The 17611-nt window shown below is 48.4% G+C and overlaps 1 protein-coding gene across 1 annotated transcript; it reads right to left on the bottom strand.

The window, feature by feature from the left end:
- Positions 1-880: 880 nt before the first annotated feature.
- Positions 881-17227, bottom strand: GFI1 (growth factor independent 1 transcriptional repressor). The gene is made up of 8 exons (XM_008169018.4): positions 17081-17227; positions 16802-16976; positions 13101-13340; positions 12150-12356; positions 6122-6537; positions 5894-6031; positions 3720-3885; positions 881-2285 (listed from the first exon to the last, which is right to left on the bottom strand). Exons 3-8 carry the CDS (start codon positions 13213-13215, stop codon positions 2107-2109), a joined length of 1221 nt encoding a protein of 406 aa, XP_008167240.2. The 5' UTR covers positions 13216-13340; positions 16802-16976; positions 17081-17227; the 3' UTR covers positions 881-2106.
- Positions 17228-17611: the final 384 nt, after the last annotated feature.

Genomic DNA, 17611 nt, shown 5'->3' on the forward strand with positions numbered 1-17611 from the left:
CATGTCACCTCTTTCTCTCTTCCTTCAAATACCTTCCCAAAACCCACTTTTCCCACAATTCCTCTAACAATTACCTGATCTCCTGTGCCAAGCTTATTGAGTATTCCTCCCTACATGAACTATTATCAAGATGTACAATTACAGAATATTATTGTGCATACCCTTCCCCATCTCTGCTTGGCCTGCTGTAACCCTGTTCCTTTGTGTCATGTCTTTCTGTGCTTAATAAAGGCTCCGACCATGAAAGCACTCATACATGTAATTTGATGCATTTGAGTAGTCCCACTGATTGAGTTCAATGGGCCTCCTTATGTGTAAATTTACTCACATATGTATGTGCTTCAGGAGAGGGCCTTCAATTGACAGCTCTGTGAGAAAAGGCTCATGGGTAAATTTTTCAAAAGTGAATCTGTAACTTAGGTGCAGATTTTTAAAGGTACTCAGGCATTGCTGCACTCACGGTTGCAAGGCCTAAGTGACTTAAGAACTTTAGTCTCATTTGATTTCAATGGGAGTTGGGTGCCTAAATACCTTTGAGGATCTAGGTCTTAGTGCCTACGTCCCATTGACTTTCAATGAGACGTATGCTCCTAAGCCTGTCTCTTAGCTTCTTAAATTTTTAGGGCATTTTTGAAAATCTGCCTCGTGTGTAAAGTGCCATGCCCGCCTATCACAATATATATGGATCACTTGATGATTACCTGTTCTGTTCATTCCTTCTTGGGCACCTGGCATTTGCCACCATTGGAAAACAGGATACTGGGCTAGATGGACATTTGGTCTGACCCAGTATGGCCATTCTTATGTTCTTATACAATGTTGCATAATAATAAAGAGTGAAATTTCCTAACTCTGTTGAACTTCAATGAAAATAACTATAGAGGATCCTCAATACTTTATTAATTTAAAACATTATTCCAATAAATATGTACCAATAAACATAAGACACTCCATAAAATCTAAATAAAGACATTTACAATCCTGCCAACAAAGTAAAAACAGCATATTTTTCCACTGAGGTACACACAGGGTCATTTAAGGCAAATTCAATCAATTACAGGTCCATAATTATTCCTGCCCACCCTCGGCGTGGTAGCATTTAAAAATAAAAATAAAAATAAAAAACCCTAATATACAAACAAGTCTATCAGTAACTTGTTAGCTCCTTCCCAGTTATTTATAATCAAACCCAGAGTGCTGGTGCTGATGGTCATTCTGGACAGAAAGCCCATGCCTTCTATTTGGTCCTGTTCTTTTCAGTCAGGGGCAATCTGTTGTTCTCAGGAGTTCCTAGTTATAAGGCATTACTCTGTGCTTTGGCTTTTCCTGTTGAGTCCTTCATAGGCTTCTCCTTCCCCAACTGATGTAGAGCAAAATCCCAACCTTTTCAGACAATCAACCCTACTCCTAACACACACACAAACACACACACACACACACTCACCCAACCAGGCCTTGTCTATACAGACAGACAGAGAGAGCTGGAAGGACAGGAGACAAGGGCCTGATTCTCTTCTCACACTAGTTTTACAGCAGTGTAAGTCCCGATTTACACCAGTGTAAGTGAGATCAGAACCAAGCCCAAGCTGATTCCTTGGTGCTGAATGCTGCAAGATATCAGTCCAGCTCCTCCACTACAAGCCCTCCAGACAGAGAATGATCAATAAAGCTATTTAACAGTTAAACTCAACAAAAGCAAGCACTTTTCATAACATTACCTAACAGCTCAGTGTGTTTATCATGTAAACTCTGTTTCCCTGCAAGTTAATTTCAAAAATAAAAAGATGAAGGAATTCATCTTTGCCATGGGTGAAGGACTTTCCAGTTCACCGATATTTTCTAGCTTATCCACACTTGGAGCTTCAGGTTTCAGATGGAAATATTTATTTTCCAGTGTTGTGAGAGAGAAAGTCCAGCCTTTCAGATCCACTTTCAGAGTCCTTCTGGTTGAACTTTCAAAGCTGTGTCCCATCCTATCCTCCCTGAGATCCTTCCCCAAAAAGTAATGCCAGGGTCTGTGCTAAAGGGCATGACTCAGGGCCATCAGGGAAGGAAGAGAGTCTCTTCACATAGTGTTGTAGGTGCTTTCTGTATCGCAGCTGGGTCTCATTTCAGACCGTGTTGTGTCTCCCGATGTCTCCTTAAATCCACCTTCCTCTGGAAGCCTTTGCCACACAGATCGCAGCCAAAGGGCTTGAAGCCGGTGTGCTTACGACTATGGGTGATGAGGTTGGAACTCTGGCTGAAGGCTTTCCCACACACCTGGCACTTGTGGGGCTTCTCACCTACAAGGAGAAGGGGATAAAGAGGGCAGGCCCCATATTAGACAATCAACGTAGCATCCAGGCAGATCCAGGACAAACTAGCCATAGTCAATGTGCCCCATGCTTTGAAGTGATTTCCACGCTGCAATATTGTCATCTCTAAGTGACCACAGAACAGGGTCACTCTCCCTGGGACAATACTATGGGTGAAATCCTACCCCATTTAAGTTAATGGCAAAACTCCCTTTGATTTCAATGGGGACAGGACTTCAACCTATGTCTCATTTCAGTAATGTATGTTACCAGATTCTGGTCTCGCTTATGCCAGTGTAATTCCAGAGTAAATCCATCAGCTGATTTAGAATCTGGCCAAAGATTTGGCCAATAAAGTCCAATTTAAAAAAAATGGATTGTCTTTCTTCTTCTCTTCCCCGGTCCCATTTTACTATTTAAATAGTTCAGCTGAACCAAATTTTTCAAATGTATCCACTAAAGTTTAGTTTGTCTCAACTTGAGACAAATTCTAAGTCAGCCAATGGGTTTACTCTGAAGTTACACCTGACTAAATGAGACAACTTTATAATAATAATATTTAAATTTGTTTTTCACAACAAATTCACTTGTGACCTTTTTGAAAGTCAAATACTTTGACAACAGCACTGATTTTATATATGTATATTCAGATCACTCATTTTCGATGATTTAAATCCATGATGCTAGCAGTTTGAAAGGGAAGCTTTATTTTTAAAGGTCCCTGAGAAAACCTGCTGCCTCTTTCAACAACATTCTTTGAAAAATGCTTTCCTTGAGTAATTTATCTGCAGTGTATTAATTTCCATATTCATTATCACCAACAATGAAACTTGAGAACTATGCACCTCTCCTCCCATTAAATGCCAGACTGCAACCATTTGATTGGAAAGTCCGGGTGGAAGCCCAATAGATAGATAATCTCTGAGTAAATATTTAGACTGAGAGTTGGACCCTGGGCCCTTGAGTTTAGTGTTTAATCTAGAGGAGGAGGCTGCTGCTGCTATTGTAAAGTGGCAGGCTATGCAGATGGAGATGCAGCAGTCAGATTCACCTGTCATTTTCCAAGGGCCATAGCTCTAAATCAAGGCCACATGAATATACTGCTCTACAAATCATCTTACAGAGAAGCCCTTCTGAATAACCACAGGGAGGATCCTATTAAAGCAACACTGATTGGACAGTGAGGATTTCAGGTATTAAACAGAGGCTGTTCATGAAACCAAGTTCAAATTTCCCTTCTTTGCACCATTGCTCCGCTTGGGTTTCCACAGTGTGAACTACTCCAGTAGGGCCAGGGCCCGGCAGAGGGAGCTGCGTGCACTGGTCTGGCTGAAGATGAATGGATTGGTGGGAGGAGAGAATCTCCTCTCCAGAATCTATTTTAATGAATAGGGACTGAACGCCAGCTGCTGCAGGGCTGACCTGTGTGAATGAAAGTGTGTTTCTTCATGTCAGATTTCTGGTGGAACCGTTTCCCACAATACTGACACGGGTAGGGCCGGGTGTCCGAGTGGATGAGCAGGTGGGTGGACAGGGTGGAAGATCTCTTAAAGCTCTTGCCGCAGATCTTACAATCAAAGCTGCGTTCCTGCAGAGAGAGGAAAGACACACATCCCGTTATGCCACTCCCAAGGTCTCTTTGCAATGCAGTTAGCCTGCCAGTGCATTAACAAACACCCCCATCCCAGGAACCACATCCTCTTCCCCAGTACCCACTAGGCCCAGTGGAGGCACTAACCTTGGCATTACTGCCCCACTTGGTAAAACACATCCCTGATTCACAGTCAGATAAATTCACCTTCCTCCCAATTCTATGCATCACTCAGACCTAGTGATGTAATGGTATGGCTCTTCCAGACTAAGGGACTGTGTGGGACTAGCTACTTTGGTGCCCCAGACTTTGGGGCTCCAATGGAGAAGCCGTAAGACTTCGCTAAGCAGCCTGATGGCCACAGTACAGCACAGTGGGGCATTTGGTTAATGACATTGCAAAGTACAGGACCCCACCTGACATCTTAACAGTGCTGAGGACTGTGGGAGAGTGAGGCATTGAGGGGAACTTTTGGATTGGGTTGAATTCTGTTGGGCAGTTATTGTTTGCTGCTAGTTTAACTTTTCATCAACATTCAGGTCAAAGGTGCCTAAGGCTTTAAGATCAGAGCCTTTCTGGTTGTTAATATTTCTATAAATCAAAATACATACACTGGAACCACCACTACCTCTCCCTTCACTCAACTTCCCATCAGACCTTTAGACGCCCCATCACGCACTCCTCTCCTCCTTTCACCTATGCTTCCTCTCTAGACACCCCATCGCAAAATCCTCTCTTCCTTCAGTGCTTCTTCCCCTACCACACACTCCTCTCTTCTCTCAGCACTCACTCTCCTCCTCCAAGGCCATGTTATGCTTTTCAGACACGTCTGCTTTAAGTCTGTATTTGGCAGGCAGCATTTGCTTGTTGTGCTCGGCCCCAAATGCTTCCTCCTCAGGGTTTGAATACACTGAATGCTCTTTTTTCCACTGTTTAACTGGCGATATTTCCCTTCCTCAGACGCCCTGCAGTCGCACACTCATTCACTTGCAAATAAAACAGCAAACAAGTCTCTCTGTAACTCTGGCCTCCTGAAGCTGACTTTGGGAGGGAAGATTTGCCAGGCCAAGTGAGTGGGTGAAGGGAAAATATGGTACAATATCAGCAGGTGGAAAAAGTTACAAATCCTCCTACCAAAATTAACGACCATATTCTTCTTGTGTGTGACTCAGATCAATTTGAGATGGGTGAAGTCTGCTCTCTACACACGACTGGGTATTCAGGTGTTCCCTGCACACACACACACACACACACACACACACACACACACACACACAGTAACTAAAAAGGAGGGCAGATTCACTCCTTTTGGGGCAAGGCTGCCCGGGGGGGGGGGCAAGTGGGGCAATTTGCCCCAGGCCCCGGGCCCCACAGGGGCCCCCACGAGAATATAGTATTCTATAGTATTGCAACTTTTTTTATGGAAGGGGCCCCCAAAATTGCTTTGCTCCAGGCCCCCTGAATCATCTGGGTGGCCCTATTTTGGGGGAAAGCTGGAGGGCGGAGACAATGAGTTTCTTTAACTGCTACAAAAGTCCACCATCCTGCTGCAAGGTCCTGACTTTGGGTGAGAGTGAGACAGAAATTCATGACATGAACGGTTGTTTTATTTGTAAAGTACCATAGGTGTCCATAGCTCATTACAGACAAACACGGGGCCTGGGAAGTGTGGAGGAAGTTTGGTATGTATTATATTTTGTTAATTTCATTCTCAGTGTTTATAGTGCCTGGATCCCGGATGCCTACCTGTCACCATATTCTCCTCATTCAATAGCCCACCTGCCACTGTGCCCCCATCAGCCTCAGCACAATCCTTCCTCTGAAAGACACTATGCCTCTCTGACCCCCTCACCCTGAGTGCTTTCCTGCACCATGGCCCGCTCACCCTAAGTGCCCATCTACCACCATTCAGTTGCCTCAGCTGCCTCTTTGGTTCTGTACCCACGGCCCTGGCTACCTGCCTTAGCACTGCATGCCCCCACCAATGTGCCTGCCCTGCTCTTACCTGGGAGTGCACAGTCTTGTGCTGCTCCAGGCTGACCGCATGGCCGAAGGTCTTGCCACACATGTCACAGGCAAAGGGTCTGGTGCCGCTGTGCGAGCGGCGTACATGCACCTCCAGGCCATGTGGGGTGGAGAAGACCTGAGGGGAGAGAGCACACAGGGGTCAGGCAGGCTAGCATGGGGAGGCAGGGGCTCGGATAGGACCGGAGTGGGGGAGGTCAGTTCCTACCTTGCTGCACTTGACGCACTTGTAGGAGCCAGTGCTGATCAGCATTGGGCGGCACAGAAGCTCTGACTCCACCTTGATCCCGCCTGGGCCTTTCTCCTGCTGCAACCCAGGCTGGGCCTCTGCATAGAGGCCGGGTGTTGCTGCTGATGGCCGCTCAAAGAGTCCCAGCCCAGGGGAGCTGAAGTCACTATAAAGTCTCAGGGCTGAGCCACAGTCTGCACCAAAGAGGGCAGACTCCGAGCTCCGCTCACAGAAGAGCCCCAGGGCTGAGCTACGCTCCAACGTTGGGCAGGGCCTGTAGTTCTGCACCAAATGCCTCAGCTCAGAGCTGCCCAGGGTGCTCCATGCATATGGCTTGAAGGGCACTGAGAATGGGGGCGCCTCATCCAGGGAGGGGCAGACAGAACGCTCAGACGCTGTGGAAACACAAGGGGAGGGAGCGATTAGTGGGGTTCATAGCCACCACCCATTGGGCACAAAGCAGCACCTCAGAAGCCCAACACAGGTTCCAAAGCCAGAAACCTATCAGTGCTGCACACTCACTCACATGAGGGCTGCCTCTAATCTCTCACAAGGGGTGGGAGGGGGCTGTTACCCTACATAGCGCACTATAGGCTTAATGCATTCATTGCTCCACTCTGCACAGGCTGCCAAAGCCAGCTTTTCAAAAATGGCCACTCATTTGGGGTGTCTCAGTTTTTGGGTGGCCCACTTGGAAACTTTGGCTTGATTTTCATAGATGTTGCTCACCTGCATCTTCCTTTGACTTTGACTGGAGTTTTGGGTACTCAGCACCAATGAAAAACGTACCCAATATGTCTCTCAGACTGGGCACCTAAAATTAATGGCTACATTTGAAAATTTTGGCCTAAATGACTAGGCAATAATGTGAAGCACACATAATAAATAAATAAATAAATAAATAATGAGCCTAGCTCTTATATAACACTTTTCATATTCTCCAACACATACCATTATGGACATGCCAGTAGCAGCTCCCTAGTTAAAAGTGTGTTACGTTTTGCACTTTTAGCAGAACTGAAATCCTTCTGTTTCCCAATGTAATGTCTGAATTAGTCTCCAGATTTGGCACCAGAAGTCTTTAGAGAACAGTTGAATTGTCTCTGTAATGTTCCTCACTTTTGCAGAGGAAACATTTTTAAATGGTCTCTTGCTGAAATGGAGATGTGTAATGCTCACATTTCTCTGGGTTCCTTTAGTAAAACAAGCATGAGCCCCACAAACTCTGAACTTCGCAAACTCCAGCCTGACAAATATTATGAAAACCGTGCGCATAAGCCACATTTAAAATTAAAGACACAAAAGAGAATGATTGCCCTTCCTGGTCGTAACCTACATGAACTGCACCACAACAGACTGCTGGAGGCTCAGATCCATCACTTCTGTTTTGCCAACAAAACGAAAACAAAAATGTTCGAGTTGTTTTGGGTTTTGTGCTTTGCCAAAATTTCCCAGCCAGCTCTAACCTGAGTTAGCAGTTCTGTTCATACCCCTGGTGAGGGAGATGGGCAGCAGGGATATAGAAATGGGCTCTGGGAAAGAGCTTGAGCTCCAGAGGGCCATGAGGATTGAGCAGGGAGAGCCAGGTTTGGAGGACATGGCTGGTCAAGTGGGACTTTTGAGAAACAGGGGGGTTAACAGAGATGTGGAGGAAATAGGCTTGGGGCATGTAGCTCAGAGCTAGGACATGAGACATGAAGAGATGGAACCCAACTGTCTCAGCCCTGACACATTGGACCTTAAAGGGCACCCTGAGTACTACTGCCTTGGCTCCCCACCGCACCAGCCAGCAGCACAGGGGGAGTCGAGTGTCTCTGGGCTGAGGCATCTGTGTATCAAGGGCTCTCCACAGCATAGCTACACTATGGACTAGGAAGAAGAGGCAACAGTGGAGAGTATTTAATTCACTCTTCACATGCTGATGCCTCCACATAAAGCCATTGGGCTTCATCACCTCAGGCTGCCTGAACAACCCCACCTCTCCCTCAGCCAAACACCTCTTCCTGCAAACTCCCACTTTTATATCCACAATTACTCCCCTGGCTCCTCACATCCCCTGTCAATTCCTGGCTTCCAGAGGCAGCCTCACACCCTCTCAAAAACCCCTTGACACACCAAGATGAGGGTGAAGATATGTGGCTATGTATGCTGTAAAGGAGGGAGTTGAGATGGAAAAGGAAACTGATGAGTGGAGATAGAGCGCTGAATGACTTGGCTCTTATTTCCTTGCTTTATGTTGGTGGGATATGCAGTCTAGAAACCTCACATCAAAATAAGGAAGATTTTTGGGTGGGAATACCCACACATATCACACACACTCACTCATACAAAATGGGTCTGTAATGCTGACACAATGGTGAACACGGTTTGTCCTGCTCTGTATTGACTGCAAAGCTGTGGTCAGTAGCATGTCAGCTCTCTCGGTTCTTCACAACCAGTGTCACAGTGTTGTCACCTATTGCAATTTGATCACAAGCCTCAGAGTATTTGCTGGTTCTCTTAAAGCCCCAGCTTCCGGAAGGATGTGATTTCATCAGCATTTCAGCTTTCTTTCTGTTATTAAAGTAATTTTCAGACATTCATGGTTGGGGTGGAAAGCTTGAAAACATGACCCTTCAATGCTCCAGCACAAGAAGGCAAATCAAAATACCCCCAGGGCCTTATTTTTAAAATCTCATGATTTTTAAGACAGTCTCTTTATTTTTAGGGGTGGGGGAAGGGGCAGACTTATGATTTTGACCCCTTGGAGTAGGCAATAGGGATGTGGTAACATTGGGTAGTGAAGACCAGTCCTGTAGAGTCCCACACACATAGATACACACCCTTCCTACGAGTGCGGGTGCCAGGGCAGAGCACCCCACACACTGGGCACACCCTCACTAAGGACTAGATGGAGTCACAGAGGCACAGCCCTGAGGTGGGGTGGGATGACACTGCTCCTCTGCCCCAGAACGCTTCACAGCACCAAGGGCAGTGCAAACTGTTCCTTTCCCTATCCCTGTGCCTGGGCAGAATCATGTCCAGCCTTCCCTCCACCCCGCTTCTCCCTAGCCCATTTAGGCTCCCCCAGGAGCACAGGAGCTGCAATTTTGCCCGGCTTTACATAGTTCATGCAAGGGAGGCGAAGAGCCCATCCCCCATAAGGGCTAGTGGGACTTTAGCCCTAAATGACTGAACTAATAAATGAATAGGCAGCACTTTACATACACAAAGATACACACACAAACACACACCCCTATCTCTCTGCCTTCCTAGCTAAAGTCTTATACCTGGGAAAGGTATCATGCAAATTCAATAGCAATGATATATTTAATAGTATATATTAATATGATTTAAATTAATCAGTTATAGACTATGAATATGGCCAGGTGTTATTACATACATACATATAAAGAGAGCTTATAGGTATAATGTATTTATATACCGCAGTAATTTGCATAAATACGGTAGATGTATGGTATTTATAAATATTATTAGTAATACTATAAATAAATCTACTCTATGCAAATTACTATGGCATAAATACAATATTCAGATTTAATTTTGCGCACTAATGAAATGTGAATACATATATTTGTTTTGCAGATCACATGGAATACGAACATGAATCATATTCTATTCCACTATAGGCACATAGCATATGTATTCTATAGCGTTTGTGTCTATATGCACACTCTCACTGCCTCTGCCCGATATGAATTTAATTTAGAAAAGCTGTTTCTCTCTTTTCTTTCTTGTCAAGCACAGCAACGATCTTTCCACAGAAGAATAAATCCCGCCGTGAAAAATCAAATATTGTATCAATACATCCCCGCGACCTAATTAGACCGTTATTTGTCTTAAAAAATTCTGGGACAGAGAAGTTGGCGAGGGAATGGGCGCTGGGGCGGGGGGCGGACTGGGGAGAAAGAATTGGTGGGAGGAAGCTTGCTCTCCTGACACCGCTTTCAGGCTTGCCAGACAGCTCGTACCTGACTCCGTATTGATGCCAATCTGGATGGAGTATTCAGTGTAACGATTTCAGCAGCATTATTAAGGGCCACGCCTAGCGGGTCGGATCAGTGGATGCCAGGGACACCTGCAATCCCCACTTCACTCCTGGGATATGTTCGTTAAGAATTTAACGGGGACAGAGCCCTCCAGTATTGATGCCCCCATCGCATAATCAGTTTCAGCTATAAAAGATTATCTAATTTTGTTAAGACACTCGCTCGGAACGCACCTTCCTCGACGCACTCATAGTAAATGAAGCGCTTTAGGCAAGTGAATTTTAGGAGGGGAAAAATAATCGTGAAAAAAAAAAAACCAGGCGCAGATCTAGTGAAGACTGTCTCTCCAGCGATCTGTGTCCACATGTTTACAGACGCAAGATGGGTGAGGTAATAGGTTTTGTTGGCGAAAGAGACAAGCTTTCGAGCGTACACAGAGCTCTTCTTCAGGGTTGTGTAAGCTGGACAGCTTGTCTCGCTCACCAGCAGAAGTGGGTCCAATAAAAGATTCCACCTCATCCACCTTGTGCCTCTAATATCTGGACCTGGGACCAAAATGGCTACAACAACGCTCCATAAGTGTACACACTGCGGCAGGGGCTCGATCTACGGGTCCCTCTCCACAAGCTATTAGTATGCGGGGAGAGGGGGAGGATTTAGTGTTAATTATATTGTTATTATTAATTAGAATGCAGATAACTAAGCAAACCGGATCGAATTGCATCCCCACATTTTGTCGTGTGTACAATTTTATTTGCCTTGACTCAAACCCTGGGGGCTTTTAAAATGTAGAGCTGCTCCCCTATTAGATACAGACGTGGCTATGCAGTGACATTACAGGGACAACGTAGGAATGAAAATCAGGAACAGGTTTTTGTTTGTCTGCGGGGTTTCTTGATCTTGTAAAGCTGAGACAATTTTCTACCTTTCCAGCGACAGAAATTGTTGCTTTTTGCACCGAGTTTATGCACGCACACACTTGGTCTTTTTTTCAGCTGCAGCTTTTTAACGGAGGCAATAAAAAGCTTTGTTATTTTTGTTATAAAACGACACGATTGTATTTTTAAATGAGATAGTATTCAAGCCAAAGTCAGGTCTGCATCTTCTCCCACTGCTCCGGCCACATCAAAGGTACAACCAGGGAGCTAGAGACAGAGCTGTAGCTATAAGTGTGAGCTTCCTGGATTTGGGGTGTTTAAATCTGACCGTCATTATTTTCATCTGTTTTTCAGGAACGCATTTTTAGAAAAGAAAAAAAATCCCTTTTTAGACAAGAAACAAGAAATAACTTGAATGGGAGTTAGGAAAGTATCTAACGGATAATGCACACACTCACACACACACTTATATTTACTATAGGTGTATAGATAGCCGTGTATCTACATTTACTAGTTTTCATAACACGTATCCCCTAGCGCAGTCCGATCTATCATATAAGAAAACTCAGAGACACTGTAGCAGCCTATTATAATTAGGCACCAACAAAACTAATTTTATACTCCTGTGATTTGCATTCTTCAATATTTCAAGGCTCTTCAGTCAAATTATTTTTTTATATTCACTCGTGTCCATGCTCAATCCGGGCTAGATCCTGCTCTGTATGAAGCCAACAGGAATGTTGCCCTCCGTGAACTAAAATACCTCTGGATGCATGTTTAAAACTGGAGTAAGATGCACAGGGAAGCTCATTTCTAACCCAAAGCAATGGACAGGGGTTGTCGGGATTCAGTGTAACACACAGTGGAGGCTTTCTTCTTAACAGCTACACGAGCATTGGTAAAACAACCGACAGCTGCTGCGTTTGCATTCGTGCTGGTCGGTGCTGACCGGGAGTGTATCAGCCAGGAACCCCCATCACTCTCCAGCCCAGCCGATTTCCGTGGGCTGGGACGGCCCTCGACGGCCGGCTCCCTGAGAAGAGGCTGGAGAGGAAGACAGACCCTTCCCCTGGGCTGCCAGCCGCGCCCCCTCCCAGTCAGAGACCCCAGCCCGCAGGCGGTGCCGGCTCCGGGCCCTACCTGGCGAGACAGACGGGGACGGGGGTCTCCAGAAGTCCTCGAACTCCGACGCTCTGTCGCAGACGCTGCCCTCGCAGCTGGGAGCCGAGTCGGAAGCGCCATCGACGGCCTCGCTCAGGTGGGATTCCGGGGAGGAGCGGCCCCGGGGGGGCTCCGGGTCCCGGAGGCCGGAGCTGCACAGACCCGTCTCTCCCGGGATCTTACTGTCTGCGGGGGACAGAGGCGAGAAGGGCCCTTACCCCGGGGCAGGTGAGGAGAGCAGGACCCCTCAGCCCGACCCGCGGGGCCCCTGCCTCCCCGCCAGGGCAGCGTCCCCTTGCGGGCAGCCCCGCAGCCTCGCCGGGGCCCCAGCAGCGCCCCTGCTCCAGCACCCGGGCAGCATCTCCCTCTGTCCCCGCCGCTTCCCCAGCTTAGCCCCGGCGCGCTGCTTCTCGGGGAGACCCGCAGACGCGGCCCTTGCCAGGGCTGGGCTCGGGCCGGCTGCCCAGGGGTCCCCATTCAAACACTAGCCGAGGGCAGCGGGGTCCTTGGGGCGGCAGGGGGCAGCCCCCTGGACTGCAGCTCCGGCTGCCGCTTGCCAGGCGCTGAACTCCCCCAGTACTGGGCGAGTACCTGGCAAGGGGCAGGCACGGGGCAGAGACCTGGTCGCTGGGATCCGCTGGCCCTTGGGCCGCATTTCCCCACCCCGCCTCCCTCAGTGCCCCATTGCTACAAGCACCAGTCCCCGCACCCCCCCCCCACACACACACACACTCCGGGCCGCGTGCCTTTGCCCCGCGAGCTCCCCCGAGTCCCCAGCCCGCCCTCCCAGGGCTCTGTGGTTGCCTGCAATGAACTGGCACAGACCCCTTGTCGCAGGTCAGGCTCTGATCCCCCACCTCCATCTGTACCGCTCCAAGCCGTGCCCGGAGCTGCAGTGCCGCGGCCCCCGACCGCAGGTGCCCGCCCTACCTGCACAGATCTGGGCCAGCACGCTCTCCAGGCGCAGGCTGTAGTCCTCGTCCGGAGAGCGGGGCTGGTGGTAGCTGTGCGCCTTCTTACTCTTCACCAGGAAAGACCTCGGCATGGTGAGGCTGCTCCTGCAAGGCGAGGCGCCTGTCACTCTCCGCGACTGTGTCCGCGCCCCGGACACCCCAAATCACTGGCGGCGCCACCCGTGAATCGCCTTAAATCCCCAGCCTTGGCTGTGCTCTGCAGAGAGATTTGACAAGCCATTGGTTAGGGATCTCCGGGGGGACCGGGAATCGGGACAGGGCGGGGAGGGGCGAGGGGACGGGGCAGGGGAGGAGCATGCGTACAGGACGCTCCGTTCACCAGGTGGCATTCAGACAGGTGGTTTCAAAACAACGCATCTCCAGACGCATCAGCCACAAACGGGGCTATCGGCTGGGGGGGGAGGGGGCTGTTCGTTTCTTAGGTGTCTCCAACCAGCTGGGAAATCAAACCCGCAGCGCTGCGAAGGAGCGACACTGCTCGCTCACTCCGTTGTTACTCAAACGCGGGCGTTACGCAGTCCTCCCCCCATCTTTCATCAGGAGGGTGGGCTGGTGGGAGAGGGGCTGCTTGCAGCTTGTTGAGCAACAGGCATCCAACAGACGCGGAGAAATAACACGCTAGTCTCCTTTTGCACCATGCTCACCTTGGAGAGCTCACACGGGAGCAATCTACCCAGGCAGTGCAAACCAGGCGGATCATGTAGTGTGCCAATTTACCGAGGTTAGACTGTCACTCACACAATCCTAGCAAGAGACTGAAAGGCCCCACAAGTATCACTGTGCTCTCATTCCCCCCTGAGACTGCTAATAACAACAAATAGCTGGACAAACTGATTTCTAACCAAACTTTTGTGAGATGTCTGAGTTACAATAGCTTCATGTGTTTATCATTTGCATGGCTGCAAACATTTTTAAAGGTCATCAGCGGCGATATTGTGCGCGGGAACAATATGGTTTATTTGCAGGCTCTTCCCTCTCAGAGACTCTCAAGCAATAGCTTGTATCGGATTGATTTTGTGGGAGGTAAATTGCGAACAGAAAATAGCGGTGTCTTGCTCTGTTCTGCTGCGCTTCAGTACAAGGAGGGTCCTGGACACTGAGTACTGGGAGAAGGGAAAGTTTATTCAAGCACATCAGGAAAGAAATGCCAGCTACGCGCCTGCTGTCTGCTGCTGCTGGCAAGTAAGGAGAGCAGCAGCCTTCAACCTGCTGTCTATCTCTGGATAATGTAGTGAGATCACCAATGTTCATTTACCCCTCCCCCTACTCAGTTAACAATCCCCGCCAGACACGATTCTGTGTGGACAGTCTCTTCATATTTGCATTAGATCAAAGAGCTAAAAACCAGCAGCGAAGCGTAGCCGCCTCGGAGACACACTTTCTGAAACGATGTAACAATTCGATATCATCTGGACACGTATGACTGACACCGTATTTCTGTCCCAGAGACTGTCTGCTAAAGGGTTTTCGGCGACCTCAGTGTAAGTGAGATTAATTTGCTTAGGGGGAGGGAGTATAATGAAATCTACAAACTAAATCCAAACTCGGAGAGTTATCCAGGTTGGAGTATCGTGGTACATCCCGTCCTAGTTCAAATATCCGCTGCTGAATAAACTTTAAAAAAATATACAATTGTAAAAACATTTTAACTGTAACACGGAAAACCGAGATCTCTCCACACACTTGGATCGAAAAGAAACCTGGGAGAGAAAAATCTGTTTACAGGTTTCCTTTGGGGTCTCCGGGGCCAGGGGTTTAGCGAACAGGCGGGTGTCCTACTCAGATCAGCTCCGTCACATCAAGCCTCAGAGATGGGCTGACACAACACCTGTACGACCCGGCACTTTGCAAAAGAGAAATACCCCATGTCTGAGCTCGAATGCGGGTTTCTTCTCCGCCAGTGCCGGCTCGCCAGTCCTGGGTAAGGTAAGGAGCCAGCCTGCGCTTTCTATGAGGAAAGAAAGGAAGAGGCTGGATCTTGTCACGCACGGCATTGAATTTAAGCTGGGTTTGTTTTGCCTCTAATGACTCCAGTTTGTTATGAACAGCTAAAAGAGGTCCTGTCCGATTTCATTTACCCTGGTAGGGCCGGGCCCAGAGGGGAACCAATCAATTGCTGCACATACATGTTTTCAGCTGGCAGCTCTGTAATTTACAATACCAGCAATCAATCGATTGCCCTTCATTGCTCACGCAGGTGTTTTAATATTTATTCCGCCTCGTTTATTTTTTTGCCATCGAAAAGATGTAAACAAATATAGTAAATGTTATTCAGTGGGATCATTTTTAATCCCCTGTACGTTAAAATAGAGGTTCTCTTGACAGGATCGCCCGAAAAGCAGTTGTTCTCTTCGCTACACTATTTTCAGATCGTTCTGTTTGCTAGAAACGGGTGGGAGAGTTTCTCCCCTGTTCCACCTGTTCCTTAATTCATCCTTGAGAAGGAGGCACTGTTAACTGTGAAAGGAAGGGGGTAAAAATCAAAGCGGCTTGATAAATTTGTTGACATATTTATCATGAGCTCCAGGAGCCTGCCCTCTATTGATTCACTAACACCGCAGCCTCGGGGGCCTCAAAAATATTTCAAACACTTTAAAAATCTCAACTTCTTTTTTTTTCCCTCCAAAAGCCTGGGCACGTCTGTGCGATGGGCGCACCCCCCAGCTTCGCTCCTTGCGTGCGCTCCAACACGTGTGCGCGCGCAGGGCTGTCCACACTGCCCTTCTTGTCTTTCCACGCACTCCTTCCACACACCGTTGGAAAGGAAAGTTACTTCGTTGCCTGATTCCAGTTTGTTAGAGTAACTCGCTGCTTTCTCTGAACAAGACAAATCGGTTTCCTTATCTCAGTTCTGGCTGCTGCTTAAATCTGCGCTCCCTCCTGAAAGCCAAGGCCAAATTTTCTGAGATGGCAGATAATCCCAGCCAGTAAATGTGGGAACACGGTTTCCCAAACCCACCTGGCATTATCCGACCCACCCGCAAGGAAGTGAAACATATGGCAGGAACTCGGGGAGCGTTTAACCAACTGTTCTCGTCCCTCTGCGCCAGGAAATCAAAGCAAGACCCACATTCCCCAGTGATGCTGGCGCTCGGGCCTTTCGGACCCATGGATGTCAGACTCCGAGCCTGTCCCGGGGTCAGTCAGTGATGCGGCGAGGGCGCAGGCCTCGCTTTCCAACAGCCTGTTACATTTCGGCCTCAGTTTTATCTTTGGGCAATTCGTGATTATTATTCGCCACGTGCTTTCGTTTCATTTTCTCTCCCCGCTCCCAGTTGCCGGGCTGTTATTAACTGTTCTCCTCGCTGCATAGAAAGAGGGAGCTGGGCACTCTCAGCCCTTCGCAGGAGGGCCGGGCAAAGCCAATTCCGTTTCCCTGCAGTGCCCGGCGCGCACTGCGCTCCAGACGGCTGCTGGAGAGGAACCGAGGGGGAGTCCGTTTTCCTAGCAGATCTGCCCTCTGCCACCAAAGGGCAGACGTGTGTCTAACCTCCCCACCCCTTCGGGGCTCGGGGCAGGGCCGTCTCCCAGGGGCTGAGCAAAGAGCAGTGCTGGTAGGTTTGTCCTTTGCTCTCAGTGAGACCCGCGGGCCAAGGGGGACAGGACATTTCCCCCAGTCGGCCAGGGGCGCAAGGCAAGAAAAGGAAAGTTGCTTACCATTTGGAAGCGTGGCTGCAGACAGCTTTGTGCCACACAGGCTGCTAGTTTAGGTGACTTTAAATTTAGCCTCCCTTAAGGAGAGCTGGTGTTTGACTTTGCCCTTTTTTTTCTCAACTCCTTCAGAGCTCAGCCCCCAAAACCACAAATTCCACTTCCTGAGCGTTAGGAGCTTCTGCAACAAAAAATGCGTTTAAAAAACCTATCAAATCAACACCGGGTTTTCTCTCTCTCTCTTTTTCTCTCTCTCTCTCTTTTCCTTAAATGAAAAGGTCTTACCGTATTCAGCTTGGCAGGGTTCGCCGGGGTGACATCCAAGTGTCATTCTGCAATAGGGCGTTTCATTTCACTCGGGGTTCTGCTCTAGAAATTACACACAGCGAGCGGATCTATTCTTGGATCCTCTTCAACTTCCGCAACGAGAACAGGTCACAGATTCAAAACACAGATTGACTCAAAAAGGGGGGGCGGGGGCTGGGGACTGTGCTCGGAGGAGCTGACACAAAACGTTCAGGGAAATTCAAACCTCTCAGCTCAGCCCCCCTGCGGTCCTAGGAGGGCTGAACAACCCCCACGGGGCAGTCTAGACGGGGGTTGTATTATGGATCGGGTTTAAGGCAGAGCATTGTACAAAGGAGCCCTTCCCTAGCCTAGAATTAACTTGTTGTGGAAACTCTTTTGGGATAAATACACCCAGCAGCGCTGAAAATACCGTGACACCCAAACCTAGAGGTTTGCTCATTTCCCTTTGGATTTAGGTAATGGTTAAATATGGAAGAGGTAGGCGAGATTGTCTCTCCCCCCCCCCCC

Source organism: Chrysemys picta, chromosome 8 (genome assembly GCF_011386835.1).
Source record: "Chrysemys picta bellii isolate R12L10 chromosome 8, ASM1138683v2, whole genome shotgun sequence".
Classification (NCBI taxonomy): Eukaryota; Metazoa; Chordata; order Testudines; family Emydidae; genus Chrysemys; species Chrysemys picta.